Source organism: Phyllostomus discolor, chromosome 10, assembly GCF_004126475.2.
Source record: "Phyllostomus discolor isolate MPI-MPIP mPhyDis1 chromosome 10, mPhyDis1.pri.v3, whole genome shotgun sequence".
NCBI lineage: Eukaryota > Metazoa > Chordata > Mammalia > Chiroptera > Phyllostomidae > Phyllostomus > Phyllostomus discolor.
Window position 1 is genome coordinate 78,121,297 of NC_040912.2, and position 16,743 is coordinate 78,138,039.

A 16,743-nucleotide genomic window follows, 5' to 3' on the forward strand; every position below is an offset into this window, starting at 1 on the left:
GATCAGTAACAATAGCCTGTTTGGTTTTGTTCTAGGAAAGACTCGGGAAGTTGAAGGAGCCACCGAATGATTCTCAGTTAAATAATCGATGATGGACCAGCAAGGTGAGTCCCACCAAGACTGGAACCTCCGATTACCTGATCTATTCCGAGCCCCTTAGGAAGACAGAAAGGAAATCAGGAGGAATTGAGGACAGCAGTGCTGATGGTTCCAGAATCACTACATCCGGGCAAGATCCAGCAGGCAGAAATTTAAAGGGCCCTGACCCACCTAAGGGAGGCCTTGCAAAGAGTCGATAACTTAGGCACACAGGACAGGTGGCAAGTTGCACTCTGGAGGGGCAGCAAACACGGTATAGAGTATAGATGCTGTTGTGCTGCTAAACATTTCATGGCTCTGTCTGCTGGGCTAGAAAATTGTGTTTACTTATTTACAAGGCAATCTGTGACTCGCAAACCTCCTCCACCAGGCAGGTTAGAGGTCAAGGTCACTCGCCGAATGACCGTCCCAGTGGACCAGCAGATTTTGCACAGAGAAAAACAATCCACAGTACCCACAGGCCTGCGGGTGAGTGCAGAGTTTCATCTGCCGTCTCCACGGAGTAGCACAGGACCTGTTTCTCCGATTGCTGGGCGAGGGCGTGCGTGGGGAGTCAGCGCCGCAGAGGGGCTGGGGCAAGCCGTGGAACTCACACTCCCCTTGCAGATGTTAACTTTGCTTTGTCCCACTCTCACAGCCCAGGGAAGTTAACGATCACTTCCCTCTCCCAGCTGTTCCCCTAATGAGGCAGCGGGCTAGTTCCGGCACCGGGGAGTTGTGGGAGTCCCACCCCAACACCCTAGGGCGTGAAGGGCACTCTCCGTTTATTCCCCGTAAGCTGTAAGACGCTCTGTTGTTGGCGAGGGGAAATAAGTCAACAACAGCACAACTTGCTGCTGGCTTGTCTCCCCGCCCCCCGCCCCCCTCGTGCCTCTCTGTCTCCGGTCACGTCCACTCACTGTTCCGCAGGGACGTAGCCGTCCACCAAAGGGCTGCACTCCACGCCAGCCACCTTGACGTAGGAGGCGATGTCTCGGAACTCCAGGCCCAGGTTCTCTCCTCTGATGGTGACCTTGGTGCCCCCTTCCCGGGGGCCTGTCACTGGGATTATCTGCAGGGAGGAAGCATGGTCATTTGGCAGGAACTGGAATAGAGTCATCACCCACTTGCTGATGGGCTGAGGAAAGGCTGCTGCTGGCCCTTCCCCGCCTCTGCCCCGTTCCCTGCGTTGTGCCCAAGTCTGCCAGGGCACCCAGGTTTGGGGCAGTCAGTGAGCAGGTGCTTCTGGTAGAGCAGCCTAAGTTTGCGTGTGGTTTTAGGCACAGTGTTCAAAGACCCTCATTCACTCCCTATTTCATAGAAGATCCACAATGTTACTGAGTAATTCACAGGAAATGAGGACTAAAGCCTTCTGGCATTTGCTTACGTTGGCACTCTTCTCAAAAAAAATGACCCTCCTATGAATCCACAACCCTTCACACCATGGAAACCCACCTATTTTTTAAAAAATCCTCACCCAAGGATGTGTTCATTGATTTTAGAGGGAGAGGAAGGGAGAAAGAGAGAGACAGAAACATTGATGTGAGAGAAACATGGACAGGCCGCCTCTTGTACATGCCCTGACTGGGCACCGAACCCACAGCCTAGGTGTGTGCCCTGAGCAGGGATCGAACCTGCCACCTTTTGATGTACAGGATGATGCTCCAACCAACGGGGCCACCCGGGCAGGGTGGAACCCACCCATTTTTAAAGATCCTTTCACCCTGGCTGGCGTAGCTCAGTAGATTGAATGCAGGCTGTGAACCAAGGCATCGCAGGTTTGATTCCTAGTCAGGGCACATGCCTGGGTTGCAGGCCACGGGCCCCAGCAACTACACATTGATGTTTCTCTCTCTCTTTCTTTCTCCCTCCCTTCTCTCTCTAAAAATAAACAAATAAAATCTTTAAAAAAAGATCCTTCTCAAATGTCACTTCCCATAGCCAGATACTCACCCTCCTTATCCCTCTCTCTGGCCCCCCTCCCCTCAAATGAAACTTTCAGGCACTTTCTCTGTGCTCCTTCCAGGGTAACATGGGTGGCTGACTCCCACCGTCCCGCCCCCCCCACCCTCCCCACTCCCTCTTCAGAGCCGGAGTCTCTGAGCGTCACTTCTCCCTGCGGACGTCCCCAGGACAGCACCATCTTTGGCTCTTGAGCTGTAACTGTACCGCCAACTCCCATTCTCCAAGCATCTTCCTGAGCAAGCACAGTGCTTGTCAAACCCCTCCCCCTTCGTTGTCTGGCTCGGTTTCTCAGGGAGATTTGTTTAACTCAGACTCTACCCTCAGGCAGGGGCCAAAATGGTGGCTTTCCCACCAAAGAGGTCTGTCACCTGAGCTGCTAACACCCGAGACTGAGATGTTAACATCTAGCACCCGAGGGCCTGCTTTGCGGGTGGGGCTCCGTGCAGTTCACACAGTATAACCGTGGCACCCCCAGTAGTGACCTTAGTGGCAGAAGACATTTGTGCCAGCCTTTCTTGGCATTCGATAGACAGAAGGGCTCATTTCCCATTCCTGGGGCCTCTGAATGCCAGTCGCTGGGTCTTGGCCAATGTCAAGGAGATCACAATGGAAAGAGTCCAGATAATCCACCTCTTAATAGGCCCTGCTCTCCCTACCCCTCAAGGCTCACAACGGAGGGGTTTCCTCTGGGGGTGGGCAGTGAAAGATGGGAAAGGAACTAGGCTGGGGTGCCCCCGAGTGGCAGCTTTGCAGGGGGTGGGGGTGGGGGAGCTGTTCACTTACAAAAGTCAAGATACTCCCTGCTTCTTATACAGGCACATGTGCACATTTGTGGGTAAGGGTGAGTGTGAGGGTTTGCATATGTGTGTAACAACAAAGGCCCTTTGCAGACAAGGGACCCATTTTTGTGTGAGGAGTTGGGCCGATACGTGGCAGGGGGAGTCCGTGTTCTCCCCAGATGTCTGCCCAGCCAGTCCCCAAAGTGCCGCTGGCACCTGGCGTGAGCAGCTGCGTGATACTCCAGCCCTGGCTTGTCATCCTGCAAAAGGAGTTTTTCTCGGGCCCAGTCCTCGGTTCCCTGGGTTCCCCGGAGGGCTGATGCCAGTATGGAGCCAGTCAATAGCCTCTGTCTCCAGGAGACTTGTTTAGTTTGCCATCTCCTCCCTGCAATTTTCTTGATCTCAGGCCAAGAAAAAAGCAAGTCCCACCGTTTTCGCCAGACACACTGTTAGCCATCACACATGCCAGGGTGGTTTCTTGTTAAGGGCTCGGAGGGTGGGGGAGGAGAGGGTGGTTGGAAAGGAGGGAGAGTGGGGCGTGGCCTGGGTGTGGGGTCAGCACCAGGGGCTGGAGGGGTGACCTTTAGGGGGGCTTTCTGCTGCAAGTGTGGAGCAGGAAGGTGCAGACACAGGGCAGCAATTCGCTTGGCTTAGACACGTGCAGCACTGGTTTTAATAACGATGGTGGAGGAGGAGGAAGGAGATGGGAAGACACCCATAGGCTGGGCATGGATCGTCTCATATAGTCCCCATAACGCCCCTGTGAGGTGGATGCCTAGACCCACCACCCAGGTGAGCAATCTGAGGCACAGAGGCAGTGACGAGTTAGCCCTGGGTGGCCCAGCCGACAGAGCCATGACCCCCGCCTGGCCTCTGTCAATGGTCCACTCCCTCCCAGTGATGGAGTGTCACAGTGTTGTCACTGAGAGAGATTTTGAGAGACACAGGGAGGGTGCCGAGGACTTCGAGTCCTTTTAGACACAGCGTACATGGAGATTCCAACAGGACCGTTGAGTTCCTCTCTGCTTTCGCCTTCCCTCGAGAAGGGAAGGGCCTCTGAATCAAGCCTGCAGCCCCGGGGGAAGCTGTGCAGGCAGGCAAGGTGCCCCGGCCAGCCAGTGACCCCTGGCTGACCCACACCATGGCCGGCAGGGCTCTCGGGGCCCCAGCCCCAAGCAGGGCCCACCGCACCGTGGCTTACCTCCGTGATGCGTGGGTTCGTGCACTTGCTGTTGGCGCCCGCCAGCTCCAGCCACTGGCTCTCGTGGGTGGGGCAGTGCTGCCGCAGGGTGCACTGGCCCTGAGCCTGGCACCAGCCACACTCGAAGTCTGGGTCCGCCTTGAGGCACAGGCCGCAGCTCTCACGCATGGCTCCGCACTTATAGAGGTGAACTGTGGGCAAAGGGCCAGAGTGAGACGGGGTTGGGGGGCTGGGAAGTACAGACAAGAGCACAGCCGCAGCCTCTGGTGATGGGACTGGACTAGGAAGGCCAGTCTCCCTCTAGCCAGCCCTGCTAACTGCACTCCTCTCTGCCCGAGGCCACCCACCCGTGCCGAGCCTGTGCCCAACAAGTCACAGAGCAGCGGGGGTGGTGGAGAGGCTGTGGAGGGTGAGCTCTGGCCAGGGGGAGAGGGGTAACCATAGGAGTAGGGGGCCATGACACCTGCCCGTGAGTGCCCAGTAGCTCTCTCCTCCACCCCTCCCCACCCCTGCCCAGGGACACCTTCCACACCTTTATTCTGGGCAGGGTTGTCGATGTTGAAGTGGCCGTTCCACACAACCATCAGCTCCACCGGCAGGTTGTTGATCTCCATCCCTTCATAGGAGTACTGCGGCCGGGTGGCGGGAGGAAAGAAGGAGGCTGGGTCACAGCATTCTAGAGGGGCTCCGCGTGCAGCCTGGGCCCCTCCAGAGCACACGGGACTAAAGACTGGCCACGACTGGGCATGTGTGTGTGCGTGTGGAGGGGGCACACATGTTCATGCACGCACATCTGTGTGTGGGCAGGGAGGGGAAGCATGTATCCAGGACACAGGGTGCACGGCTCAGGAAGTTAAGGCGGGGGACAGCCGGGCCTGCTGGGTGGGACTCCCATTTGGAATGCAGGTCCACTGAGCAGCTTTACACGAGCTGCTCATCCACCTTCCACAGAGGCCTCTGCCCATTAGCTGGGCTTTCCCCACGAAGTTTAACTGAGCCCCGGCCTTGGGTCTGTGGTCCTAAGAGGCGGGGAGGGGGTGTGGGGAGAGGTGCTGCTGGGGATGTGGGGTGGAGGGGCAGTCCCCAGGCAGGCCAGCCCCCATCTGCCTTCTGATAGCAGACAGCTCTCGATCCCCAGAGTCCGCCCTGGGCAATGTTTCCAATCCCTACCTGGTGCTTTTCTCATTATCTCACCAGACTGCCTCCACAGGGGGGAGCGGGGAGGAATGGAACTGAGACGGGCTTCTGCAGAGGAGGGGCTCAGGTCTGGCGACTTGTTGGAAGTGTCTGGTCCAGGGGACTAGGTCTGAAGGGGCATTTGCAGGACCAACAGGCTCTCTTAACTTCAAGTTTGGGGGTGTAGATGGTTATTATGACAGGCAGCTGACGCTCCCCCATGGAGCCAGCCACGGCACCTTCACCAGGGGGAAGAAGCCACAGAACCTTGGAGCGTGCAGGCTGGGGAGGGGGCCCGGGCCTGTCACCTATGCGTGTCTGCTCTGCAGCCCATCTGTGGGGGCTTCCAAAGAAGTTATAATCCTAATCTGAGAAATCACCCAACATTCTTGAGTTCCAGTATGAATATGGATGAGTCCTCGTACAGCCATGTAAGTAGGATACATGTCCAGCCTTCTCCAGGGTCTATGCTACTGCTCCCAAATGTTCACCGACTCCCCGGCGAGCATGCTCTGGCCGGGGAGCCACAGTCAGTGTTTTCCCCACAAGGGCGTGGCTGGCACCCTCCACACTGTCATGGCGTCTCCCTGTGACCGACGACACCTGGGCCAGGGCCAGAGTCTGTGCACAAGCCACAGAACAGAGCAGAAGCTCCCTGGCCCTGCAGAGATGGCAATGGGTGAGGAGGGGAGTTGATCAGTTGGAGACTCATAAACTCTTTCCCACGTAGCTCGGTCGCCAGGTCCCCAGAGACTGTGTGCTTTGCATCGGGGTCAGGCTGGGTCCTGGGTTTTCTCACCGGATCCCTTCTACTCTAGGTGGGTGGCTCTCCTGGACCACCTTCATCCGAATCGTCCAGGGGGCTGACTAAATGCAGATTCCAGGGCCCCACCCCGGGCTGCGGAATTGGCATCAGAGGAGATGGGGAGCATTTCAAACAAGCAACTCTAGTGTTTCTGGTGCTCGAGGGAGGTGTGTGGGGGAGGAGGGAGAGAGAGAGAGAGAGAGACATTTTCAGACCTTCCTTGCCTTCTCCCTCTTCCATGGCCCATGGGGGGAAGCGTGGTGAGGGCAGCCCCAGGCTGCCACTAGAGGGCGCTGGCACTGCCTGGCTCTGGCCAGGACCCGCAGCAGGCTGTGACTATGGACACGGGGACAGAAGGTCGACAGAACCTTCAGACCCCTCTCAGGAAGGACCTGAAATCCCCCAGAGAACACAACAAGAAATTGGACATGTGTATGCATGTGTCTGTATTTACGAGTGTGTTCACATGCATGCTGACTGGAGAAGAGGTCAGAGCTGTGTTATCTGCATGTTCGGACACATGAGCACGCACACACGCGTTGCTCTGACAAGGTTCTGCTGTGACCAGCTGTGTGAATGCGGGCAAGTGGTGGAAGTCCCCATGTCCCCATTTGTAAAGCGGGACTGCAAACAGAGCCGCCCTCACAGCATTGCCAGGAGGGTGCGAGACAGCCACCCAACGCTCTGGCAGTGCCTGTCAAGCAGAGCGGGCACTCAGATATCACCGTGCATTTAATCTGCCTGTATACACTTAGGGATGGGTGTGCAATATGTTTGTGCAGAACAGTAACAGCAGCCACTCACTGAGTGTGTGTGTGCTGGACCCCGGTGTGTATGGTGGGGCACATGTATGAGAATGCCTGTGTGTTCCGATGAGCACACATTTTCTTTTTGAAGAAAACTAAAAAATGAAAAAGGCTTTAAGGATCGAATATGCTGGGTGTTACTTTCTCTTTTTCTCCCCCACTCCCGGGGTCTTGATGATGGAATGGCATAGAAATCATTAACTCCCTACCATACCCTCCATCCCTAGGGAAGTCACGCTCCTCCCTGGACACCCTCTCTCCCCGTAACCTGCCCCCCACATGGAGAGTGGGTCGGGCAGACAGCTGGGGAGCCCGGACCATGGCTCCCGTCCCCTACTGCTGCCCACCTCTGTGCCACTCAGCATTTGTGTAGCTCTCTGTAATCACTGGGCAGTGCCTCTGCACAAGGCCCAGAGCTGAGGGAAGAGTGTTCAGGCTCCCAGGGGCTGGTGACCACTTGATTAAGTGTCTCAGTCAAGTCTGTCACACCATGGCCCAGCTAGTGGATGACATTGATCGTGACCTTGGGCAAGCATGAACCTCCATTTATCTACCTTCTGAAGCAAAGACAAAATGTCTACGTAATTTGGACATTCTTTGCTCCAACCGTTCTCTTGTCCCGAGCTCTGAGGTGTTGGGCTGGAAAGGTCTAGCATTCGGGCGAACAAAATATCTGAACAACACAAGAAGCCTGTGTATCTGTCTCCGGGATCCCAGACGCGAGGCAGACCAACTCTCAGCGGTGCCCCAGGACAGCAGCCAGGGGCACAGTGTGCCCCGTCAGCCTCGCCATCCCTGTTTTGCGTGCGGTACCTTGGGGCACCAAGAGAAAACGCAGGGCCACTGTGGGTCCGTGGAAGCTGGGCTGCAGCCGCTGGCTGCCCCCCGGGGGCCCACTTGCTCGGGGGATTGCTGGTGTCTGAGAGGCAGGTACTAGGCACTATTATTAGCAGCCCTTGACATTTCTCTGGAACCTTGGTCGGAGGGAGGCCAAGAATAGGCACAGTTGTTCTCCTTCCAGCTGCTCCTGTGAGCTGCCCTGTCTGCCTTCCACAGCCCCCTGAGCACTGTGGTGACTGGACTGGGGCCTGTCCCCAGTGAGTGGGCTGGAAGCGACCTGCCTGCCCACCCAGCCCAGCGTCACACCCATGCCGAGTTTTCCTGTGTCTCTTCCTTCTCTGCTTCCCTCAGAGACCTCTTCATCACCCACCTCTCTCTGTCGTCACACACCCGGGGGGCTTCTCCCTTAGAGCCTCTCCCTTCCTCCTCCAGCTCAGGGAGCAGCTCACTCAGCAACGAACAACAGTAGCGCTTCTCCCACAGTCCTCTCCGATGTGGCTCAGACCCTGCTCCCGGGGCCGCACCATGGCTGGGGGATGCAGTGCTCAGCGGCTAACTCTGCTTTGGTTAGGGGGTGTGTTGGAGCCCAGCACTGCCTTTCCTTGTCCCGTTGTTACTGACCAGGGGGCAGCACCGGGTCCCCAGAGGAGACCCAGCCCCCGTGTGTCAGGGCTGCTGAGCTTCGGTGTGCGCCCTCGTCCCCAGGAGGCTCTGAGTTTGCCCCCCACTCAGGGAGTTCCCTGGGACCCCCCAGAGGGCTCAATCATTGAGCCAGGCCTTGGCTCAGGAAATGCGAGGCCATCTGAACACAGGCGGCTTCCAACTCTGGCAGGACGAGAAAGGCAGCGGTCCCGACAAGCCAGCGGGGAGCTCGTGCCGGTCGCCCAGGGATGGACGGAGTTCTGACCCAGGGGTTGATGGGACCGACTCGGGCTGTCATCTGGGTCACACTGGCCTATTCAGCCGAGTTAGCAGGAGCATGGGTCCCAGTCCTGTGAAGTCTGGGGAACTGAAGACTCATCATCAGAGGCCACAGACTCTGTCCTCCCTCCTGACATCGCTGGGGCTCGGGGCCCTGGACAGCTTCCCTGAGGGGTTGAGGCTGTTTTCTCCATAGTCTGAAATCCCCAGCTGCCTTCTGAGGAGTGAGATGTGGGACTGGGGCCCTCACTTCCGGCAGGGACTTGCTTGTTTGGGGGAGAACTACTTGAGCCAAACGCTTGGGGCTGGTCCTCTTGGCCTCGGAATTTAGGAGGAAACAGGAGGTGTTTAATATTCGTTTTGCTTCCCAGTTTAACCTGGGGCACTGCAGAAATCCAAAAACCAGGCTGGCTGCCAGGGGAGCTGTGGGGACACACCTAGGCTTTCAGAGGTTGGGACATCAATGGTCAGTTCAGCCCCCAAAAGGCTGAGCCACCCTGGGCAAGCACGTGGGCCTCTCTGAGCATCATGGACCCCTAATCTGCTCCCTGAAGGAAGCGTGGACTGCTCCCACGGAATGCTTTCTTCCACCTCACACCCCCAAATACACTCACCGCATATAGCTATCCAGAAACCATGCAGGTGAATGGCAGGCAGGTGTCATGAGAGGAGACCCCAAATCTGATCCTGCCCTGCCACTCACTAGCTGTGTGACCTTACGCACGTGACCTACCCGCTAGACGGGGGCAGGTACTTCGGGGCACATGGAGCTGCAGCCCCCTCTAAGGCCTGCCTGCGTGTCCTCTTTCGTGTTTACTGCATTACATTCTTAGAGAGCGCTCCCCAGTTGTACGACTCCCAGCCCACACACGGAGGCCGCCCTCTGCACAGTAAAGGGGAACCGTGACAACGTTACAGCTCTCTCAGCGCAGTGCCTGTCTCTGGGCGTCTGGGTGCACAGCAGCAGCCAGGAAGACAGTGAGGCAAGCAGAGGGAAGGCCACCGGCTAGGAGAGGGGTGATGGCAGGAGGGGACACCCTGAGAGGGTCCACGGCGTGGTACCTAAGAATCAGGTGCCAGCCCGAGCACGGGCCTCCCGTGGATTTTCTCAACGGGCAGGCGGGTGCTGATCTGGGCAGCACACTCGTGGCAGCAGCCTGTGCGGGTGCAGGCCTGTCCCAGATGCCTCCTGAGCTGGGGAGCGCCTCTGTGTGGGCGTGAGGGCAGTGGAGGCCTGGTGGGCCCGCATGCGCCCCTCAGCCCAGCCCTGGCAGGAACGCAGGGCCCAGGGCCTCCCGAGCTTCTCCAAGGAGGGTGGGGGCACCGGCCTCGGCCCACAGACAGCGCTCGGCAGCCCCATGGCTGGTCCAGAAAGCCCTCACACCACAGCTCCTGTCTTGGGCAGAGGGCCCTCCTGGCCACAACGCCCTCCGGGCCACAACAGGGCCACAGCTCTGGGCAGCCACGTGGTGACATCAGAGCCTGGCCCTCTGCTGGGGTGATGTGAGCAGGGTGGGGAAAAGCAGGGCTGTGTTGTGGTGTTTGGGGACACCCCCCAGAGCTGATCTAGAAAAGAACAGGGATGGGGGAGGGGAGGTCAAGGCCCCCATGGGGGCGCGGGGCTGGGCACTCACAGAGGTGTTCTGGCACTGCACGCTGGAGCTGTTGAAGCGCAGGGCGGGCACCCTCTGCTCGCTGCCCTGGATGTTGAGGATGCACTCGTACCCGCGCTGCCCGGACTGCGGCTGGGGCAGGTTCTTGGCCTTCAGCGTAATGGGCTTGATCACCTCCACGGGCACCAGGATCTTGTCCACGCGCAGCAGCTGGGGGCACTCCTGGGGATGGAGAGAACAGGGCAGGCTGGGCGGCAGGAAGCCAGAGGTGCCGGGGCCCCTCCGGACGGAGCCCGGACATTCGCTCCACTCCTCCCTCCCAAGAACACACCCACCAAGGGTCCTGGGCACTGGGGCCCACCCCTAGCCGCTGACCAGGTGGGGAAGGGACTGAGAGATTCCGGGTCGCTTCTCGGTGAGGCTGTCCCTGCCCTCCTCAGGTTCCATTCTAACGCACCCCAGACTCAGACACACCTGGTGGCCTTCTCCGGGCACCCCTCCTGCCCTAGCAGAGACAGACGCTGCTGGCTGGGCCTCTTGTCTCGTCTCGCTTTGGGCTGCTGACCCCTTGGCCTCGGCGCCAGGCAGCCGAGAGCTGGGACAGAGGCACCGTGTGAGCAGACCAGCAGCGAGGCCACACCCCGGGCTCGGGAACGTGAGTCGGGAGCAGAGCAGGAGGGTCCGGCAGGGCCTCTCCATACGCACATTGGCTGAGCCTGGCATTTGGGAATGTTCTGGAATGGGCCCAGAGACCTCTTTCTTCAATCCAGATGTTTCTGATTTAACTCCAGGGAGACGCCCCTGGGAGCCGCAGATACACACTGAGCAGATGCTAGCGATGGGGGGCAGGCTCACCCCTGGGGCCGAGCAGGGCCCGGAGGACCTCGGGGGATGGAGAGCGCGAGTCGCTGGGCTCCTCTCCCCCGGGGCAGTCAGCTCTGCCCACGAGGACCTGGGAGCGAACGGGGTCAATAGAGAGTGAGGGTGCTCTGCCCTGCTGAGCGGAGGAAGCCGGCTTGTTTCGGGGTCTCAGGAGCTGGGCAGAAGAGGGTCAGTGTTCTGGGCTGCTTGGCATGGGCAAGGGTGCGGGTTTCCGAAGACACCAGCAGGGCCTGGGCACCCTGCGTCGGGCAGGCCCACCACCCCCACGTTCCTCTCGCTGTGGCACGTTTGGGGTGCGCTGGGACAGGTGGCAGCTGGGCAGGCCGGCTGTTGAGGCCGCCATCTTGGGGCTCACTGAGGGCTCCCTCAGACACTGTGGGCCCCCAACCCCAGCACCCTGCCACAGCCAAGTAAGGCGGAAAGGGGGCTGTGGGGGGAGGGCAGATTGGGGGTGTGTGTCCAGGCAGTCAGACAACTCGGCAGCTGTCCCCTGGGTCCCCATGCCAACGCGAGCTCCTCTGTCCCTGACAGCGGGGAGGGAGCAGCCCTCTGAGCTCCAGGGCCTGCTGGGCTTCCGACAAGCTCCAGAACCCCACTCTGAGACCCCATGTCCTCCTCTGTCCGCTGGCTGGAACCCAGGGACCCATTCAGCTCTAACCAGTCCTGACGCCATGACTGGGGGTGGTCTCCGCTCTGCAGCCTTGCTCCAGAGGAGGGAGTGCCCCAGGGCTGTTAAATCAATCCCCCTCCCCTCCTCCAGGCTGCCCACAACATTATCCTGAAGAGCAGGTAGGAGAGGGGCAACAGATCCCCCAATCACTTCTGGGTGCGTAGGCAAGAAAACAGAGAGCGGGGACTCGAACTGGTACACCCATGCTCGGGGCGGCATTATTCACAACAGCCGAAAAGTGGAAGCAGCCTGACCGTCCATTAGTGGATGAGCAGGCAAATGAACTGTGATATATAATACAATGGAATTTTGTCCCACTTTCAAACGGAAATTTTAACACACACTACGACACGGATGAATCTTGCAAACATATGCTAAGTGGAAGAAGCCAGGCACAGCAGGACACATGTTACACAATCCCACCCATATGAGGTCCCTCCAGTAGTGCAGGTCATGGACACAGGACGTAGCCTGGAGGTTTCTGGGGGAGGGGGAGATGGAGGGTTCGTGTTTAATGGGAACAGGGTTCAGCAGGGGAAGATGAAAAAGTTCTGGAGATGGGTGGGGGTGATGGGTGCAGCATAATGTGAGTGTACTGAATGGCACTAAACAGCACACTTAAAACTGGCTGAGATGGTAAGTTTTACATGTGTATTTTACCACAATTAAAGACGAGCAGCAGGAAGGCAGGCGGCAGGAGGGGAGAAGGGTGAGGGTGGGGCCTGCACCCAGCGTGGGGCCCTGAGCCTGTGACCGGGTGGGTCTCTGGAGACTTTGAGGTCCACTCGGTGAGACAGCCTTAGCAGCTCCACCCTGTGCCCCTGCGCCCACTGCCGTCTTACTCCCCACCCACCACACGCACGCACCCCAGCAAGATGAGAGTGCGGGGCACAGAGGAGACAGGGGCAGTTCTGCGGACAGGATGGTGGGCAGGACTGAAGCGAGGAAGGTACGCGGTGTTGGAGAATCAGGAGAGAAGGTCTATGGGAAGCAGGGAGTCCTGAGCTGAGGGCCCCTGGTCACTGCATAGCCCTGGGCAGCCCTCCTCCCTAGAGCCTGACCCTCCTCCCGCTACGTCCACACCCTGGGTCTACGGCTGCACCCAGAGTGGGAGCGGAAGGGCTGGACTCCCACCTCCACGTCCCACAGAGAAATGTCACTGTGTGAACACTACCCGGAGGGTGTCTAGAATCTGACCGTCTTCTGAACCAACCTAATGGGCCCCCTCTACTTTGCAAAGGAGACACTGAGGCAGGGAGAGGAAAAATAATAGCTCACCATCAGCAAGATGGGCTGGCAGCTGAAGGCCTCGGATGCCGATCCACCATCTCTCTCTCCTCCTCCCCTTAAGGAAGGCGGGCGGTCCCTCCTGGTGGCCAAGACCACCGCGGGTCAGCAAGGATCTCCCCGAGACCAGCAGGACTAGGGAGCTTGGAGGTGGCCTGGAACCTCGCCTGGAGGCTGGACTGGTTCTAGTCCAGGACGGAAGCTGAAGCATAAGCCTCCCTCTCCCCTGCAGGATTCTCTCTCACTGAGGCTTGCTCTGGGCTCTCTAATGAGTCCTGATTGCCAGTGGCCCCATAAAGCCTTCGTTTGCATATAAAAAGGTTGGCAGCCCTGAGAGTAAGTTCATTAATAATAATTGGAGAGGCCCAGGGCTGGGCTGGGCCCATTTTCCTCTGGTGGTACTGCTGATTGACCTGGTATCCCTCCTAATTGAAATGTAAAATGGCAATTTCTTCCCAGGCAACAAGGCGTGAAGGGACCATCACCACCATGCTGCCCTGTTCTCCCACTCCAGCTCCCCACACCCTGACCTGTGCCATGCCGAGCCCCTGGTACAAACCACCCGAAGGCTCAGGCTCCTGAGCCAGTTCGGAGAAGCCGCTGCACCTCCCCATGCCCGCGTCTGCAGCCTGTCTTGAGCGCCCCTGCCTCGGGGGTCCGGGAGCCCAGGTCCTCCCCACCCAGTCCCCACCTTTGAGCTTCCCTAACTAGAAGGAACCTAGCTGGGGAGTCCTGTAACTCTGAGTGCCAGTCTGTCTCCCTCCTGCTATTCTCAGAGCCTTGCAAGAGCTGTAATCGTTGCTCGACTTAACTAGGCACCGGGATTAACAGCTCCTCTTCCCAAGGGCGTTTGGGGAATTCCACAGATAAAGCGTCTGGCGCAGCACAAGCAAACGAGCAGTCAACTAATGTTTGCTCTTTCCTGGTCTTTCCTCCTCAGCTCAGGCTGTGCCTGGGCCCTCATCACCTCTCGTTTCCTCCCTGTTTCCAAAGGGTCCATCTCCCCCACGCCAGCCACGTGTTTTTCCACGCACACTCCATCCGCCCCCGTGATCCTGCTTACCCACCCTTCCTGGCTTCAGAGCTTGTGTGGAGTCTGACTGTTTCAACCGCTCTGAGGGCCTCAGACACAACAGGGGACAAGTAGGGGTGTCCCAGTTCTGCCCACTGCCCTCCTGAAAGCATCCCCCTCTTCCGGGAGGTGACATGGTTCCTATGCTCTGAGACAGGACCCCCACCAGCCAACCACGTGGCCTCGGGCAAGTCCCTCAAACCCTCTGGAGCTGTTTGGATTAGAGGATTCTTATGGTCCCAGTTCTATTACTATGAACCCCATAGATGATGTGGGATAGTCATTATATGACTTTTTTGAAGGTCAGTTTCCCCATCTGTAAAATGGGAGAACCACACCTGCTGAACTAGTTCGAGGTGTGGTATTCAAAGCACAGACCAACTTAAGGCATGCAGGAGGGGCCGGGGGCTTGCGCGGGAAGCGGGCCTCCTGGAAGCGGCTATTTAACCTGACAGGTAAGTATTACAGTAACTAGTACAATGCAACCGGTACCATCACACACGCAGGTGTGGTTCTGACAGGGTGTGATGCTGTCACGATTCCAGTGAACACAGCTGGCATGGTACAAGGGGTACAAGGATTCGATCCAGTGCACATGCCGCCACCTCCGTCCCCTGACGCGTGTTTTTCCACGTGCTCTCTTGTCTCCTGGCACCACACGTACGATCACCCACACTCGTGATAAAGAAACCAAGGACACCAGTTACTTCACTCCGTTCCCACAATGGCAACGAACAAAAGTACTCACACCTGATCATCTGAATTTCAATCTAGATGTTTATCTAGCCCCCACGTGGAATTCCTCAAAACATACTTCCCTTCTCTTTTCATGAAAGATCTTCCTCCGGACTATCATCTGAACGGGCCAGCCCTTGGAGAGTGGAAAGTACCTGCATTGAGCCAGATGATTTGGAGACAAACACACACAGTGAGAATCAGACTCTGACTGTTCTCAGGCTGTTTTGCCTGTGGCCACATCCCGCTGTCACGAGAAGGGACTGAGGGTGGGGAGTGGCAGTGGCTTGAGGCACAAGGAAATCTTCGCTGTCTTGGCTGGCAGGAGGTAGCTCCAGGGGGCCCCAGGTCACCTGTCCAGCCCGTGCACATTTTGGTCCCCACGTACATGCACACGCAGAAGTGAAGACTGCACTGCTAATTAAGAACAAGCACCAAGCCCACGTATGAAAGCAAAAAGGATGCTTCTCTGTCTACCATGTCCAGTGTGTCAGTGGCTGCTTCATACTGACGTTGCGTCGCGCATTTAAATAATTGAACAAGGACACAAAGACGGCCGCTGAGCTGGGTCAGGGCTGGTGCTGCCTGGGGAGGGGGGGTGGCAGGCCTCCAGATTTACAGCCCCCCGCCCCCACCATGTGGTTACAAGATGCAGGCTCTAACTCTCCTAGTGGTTCCAGCAGGGTCGGGAGACAGCGGCGCCCTGGCGGCGTCGGGGGAGCTGAGCTGGGGCAGCATCCGGGGGCAGCTAAGGAATAAGTGATTTGCAGGTCACCTTCCCCTTCCATGTCACCTCAGCCCCCATCAATTCCAGAGACTAGCTGGCGCTAGCCCCAACCAACCCCCCAAATTTACGCTCACCTGCTCAGACCCATGGCGCCCAATACGAAAATGTAACGCACCATATATTTTCTTGCTGTTCCTCAAGTTTATAATGCCATTAGCGTGATCTACGAGGGGCTGGTTCATGGAGAGAGCAAAGTAATAATACAGAAAGGAAATACCCATAACCTTAAGGGGGGAGGGGCGGACGAGATTGATGGAAAGTGCAATTGTCTGGAGAAATGGCAACCCAGTAATGGAATAACTGGAGTGGGGGCCGCACAGGGGTTGGAAGCACGTTCTTTAGCTGGGTTTGGCTTTGTTTTTCTCCAAGGAAGGGTAGAGGGCATGGCTCTGGGGGTTTGTTCCCTTGGGTGGGGTCCCAGGAATGGCTCCTCTGCAAGAAGGGGCACGATGGGCTGGCCTGATTGCCCTGGAGCCCAGCTGGGAGGTGAGCACGCTCAGCCGGCCCTGTCAGAGGGCAGGGGGCTTGTTCCAGCCCCCGGGGGCCGCTGCAGCCCAGGGTGGGCACCTTCCTTGCCTTGTCGGCTCTGCAGTCCCGGAGAGGACCACCCTTGGGGCCGGCAGATGCCGTGGTATCTGCTCTCTCTGGCTGCGGATGGCGTCTCAGGGGTGGCGGCGGTACGGAAGTTTGGGAGAGCCCTTCAAGCACAGCTTTGGAAATCAAATAGAATTCATTTGGCCTCTTCTGATCTTACAACTGTTCTCTAGAGCAAATTCTGCTTGAACTTCAAGAAGCGAGGGGCCACAGGAACCTCCTCGCTCAGCCCGTGCCCCGGGGGCCAGATGTGCTTCGCCTTCCCAGCAAAGACCATCCGCCCGGCGCCCTGAGAACAGAGCCGCAGCTGCAGCTCCCTCTGCTTTTCAGTTTAGATGAGCAAGACGGTAAAACTTCCCGTTGCAGACATGCGTTTTTGCCAACGGCTTTGCTTTTCCATGGGTGTTCGCCTTTGTTTCTTGAAGGTCGCTGTTCCTAGGGGTGCAGGCCTGATGGGGTGTGCAGGTCAGAAGGGGGAAGACCCGGGAGTTCCAAAGCCACTTGGGGCCCAGCGGTGCTTCCTGCTGGGCGG

The 16,743-nt window shown here is 58.0% G+C and overlaps 1 protein-coding gene across 1 annotated transcript in view; it reads right to left on the reverse strand.

The window, feature by feature from the left end:
• PLXNA4 (plexin A4) overlaps positions 1-16,743 on the reverse strand; it is a 408,926-nt gene that overhangs the window by 61,129 nt on the left and 331,054 nt on the right. The window contains exons 10-13 of the mRNA XM_028525438.2: positions 10,206-10,406; positions 4,556-4,652; positions 4,024-4,214; positions 999-1,150 (exon numbers count right to left, since the gene is read on the reverse strand). Of these exons, the coding sequence (XP_028381239.1) occupies positions 999-1,150; positions 4,024-4,214; positions 4,556-4,652; positions 10,206-10,406 (641 nt within the window). The remainder of the gene's footprint in view (positions 1-998; positions 1,151-4,023; positions 4,215-4,555; positions 4,653-10,205; positions 10,407-16,743) is intronic.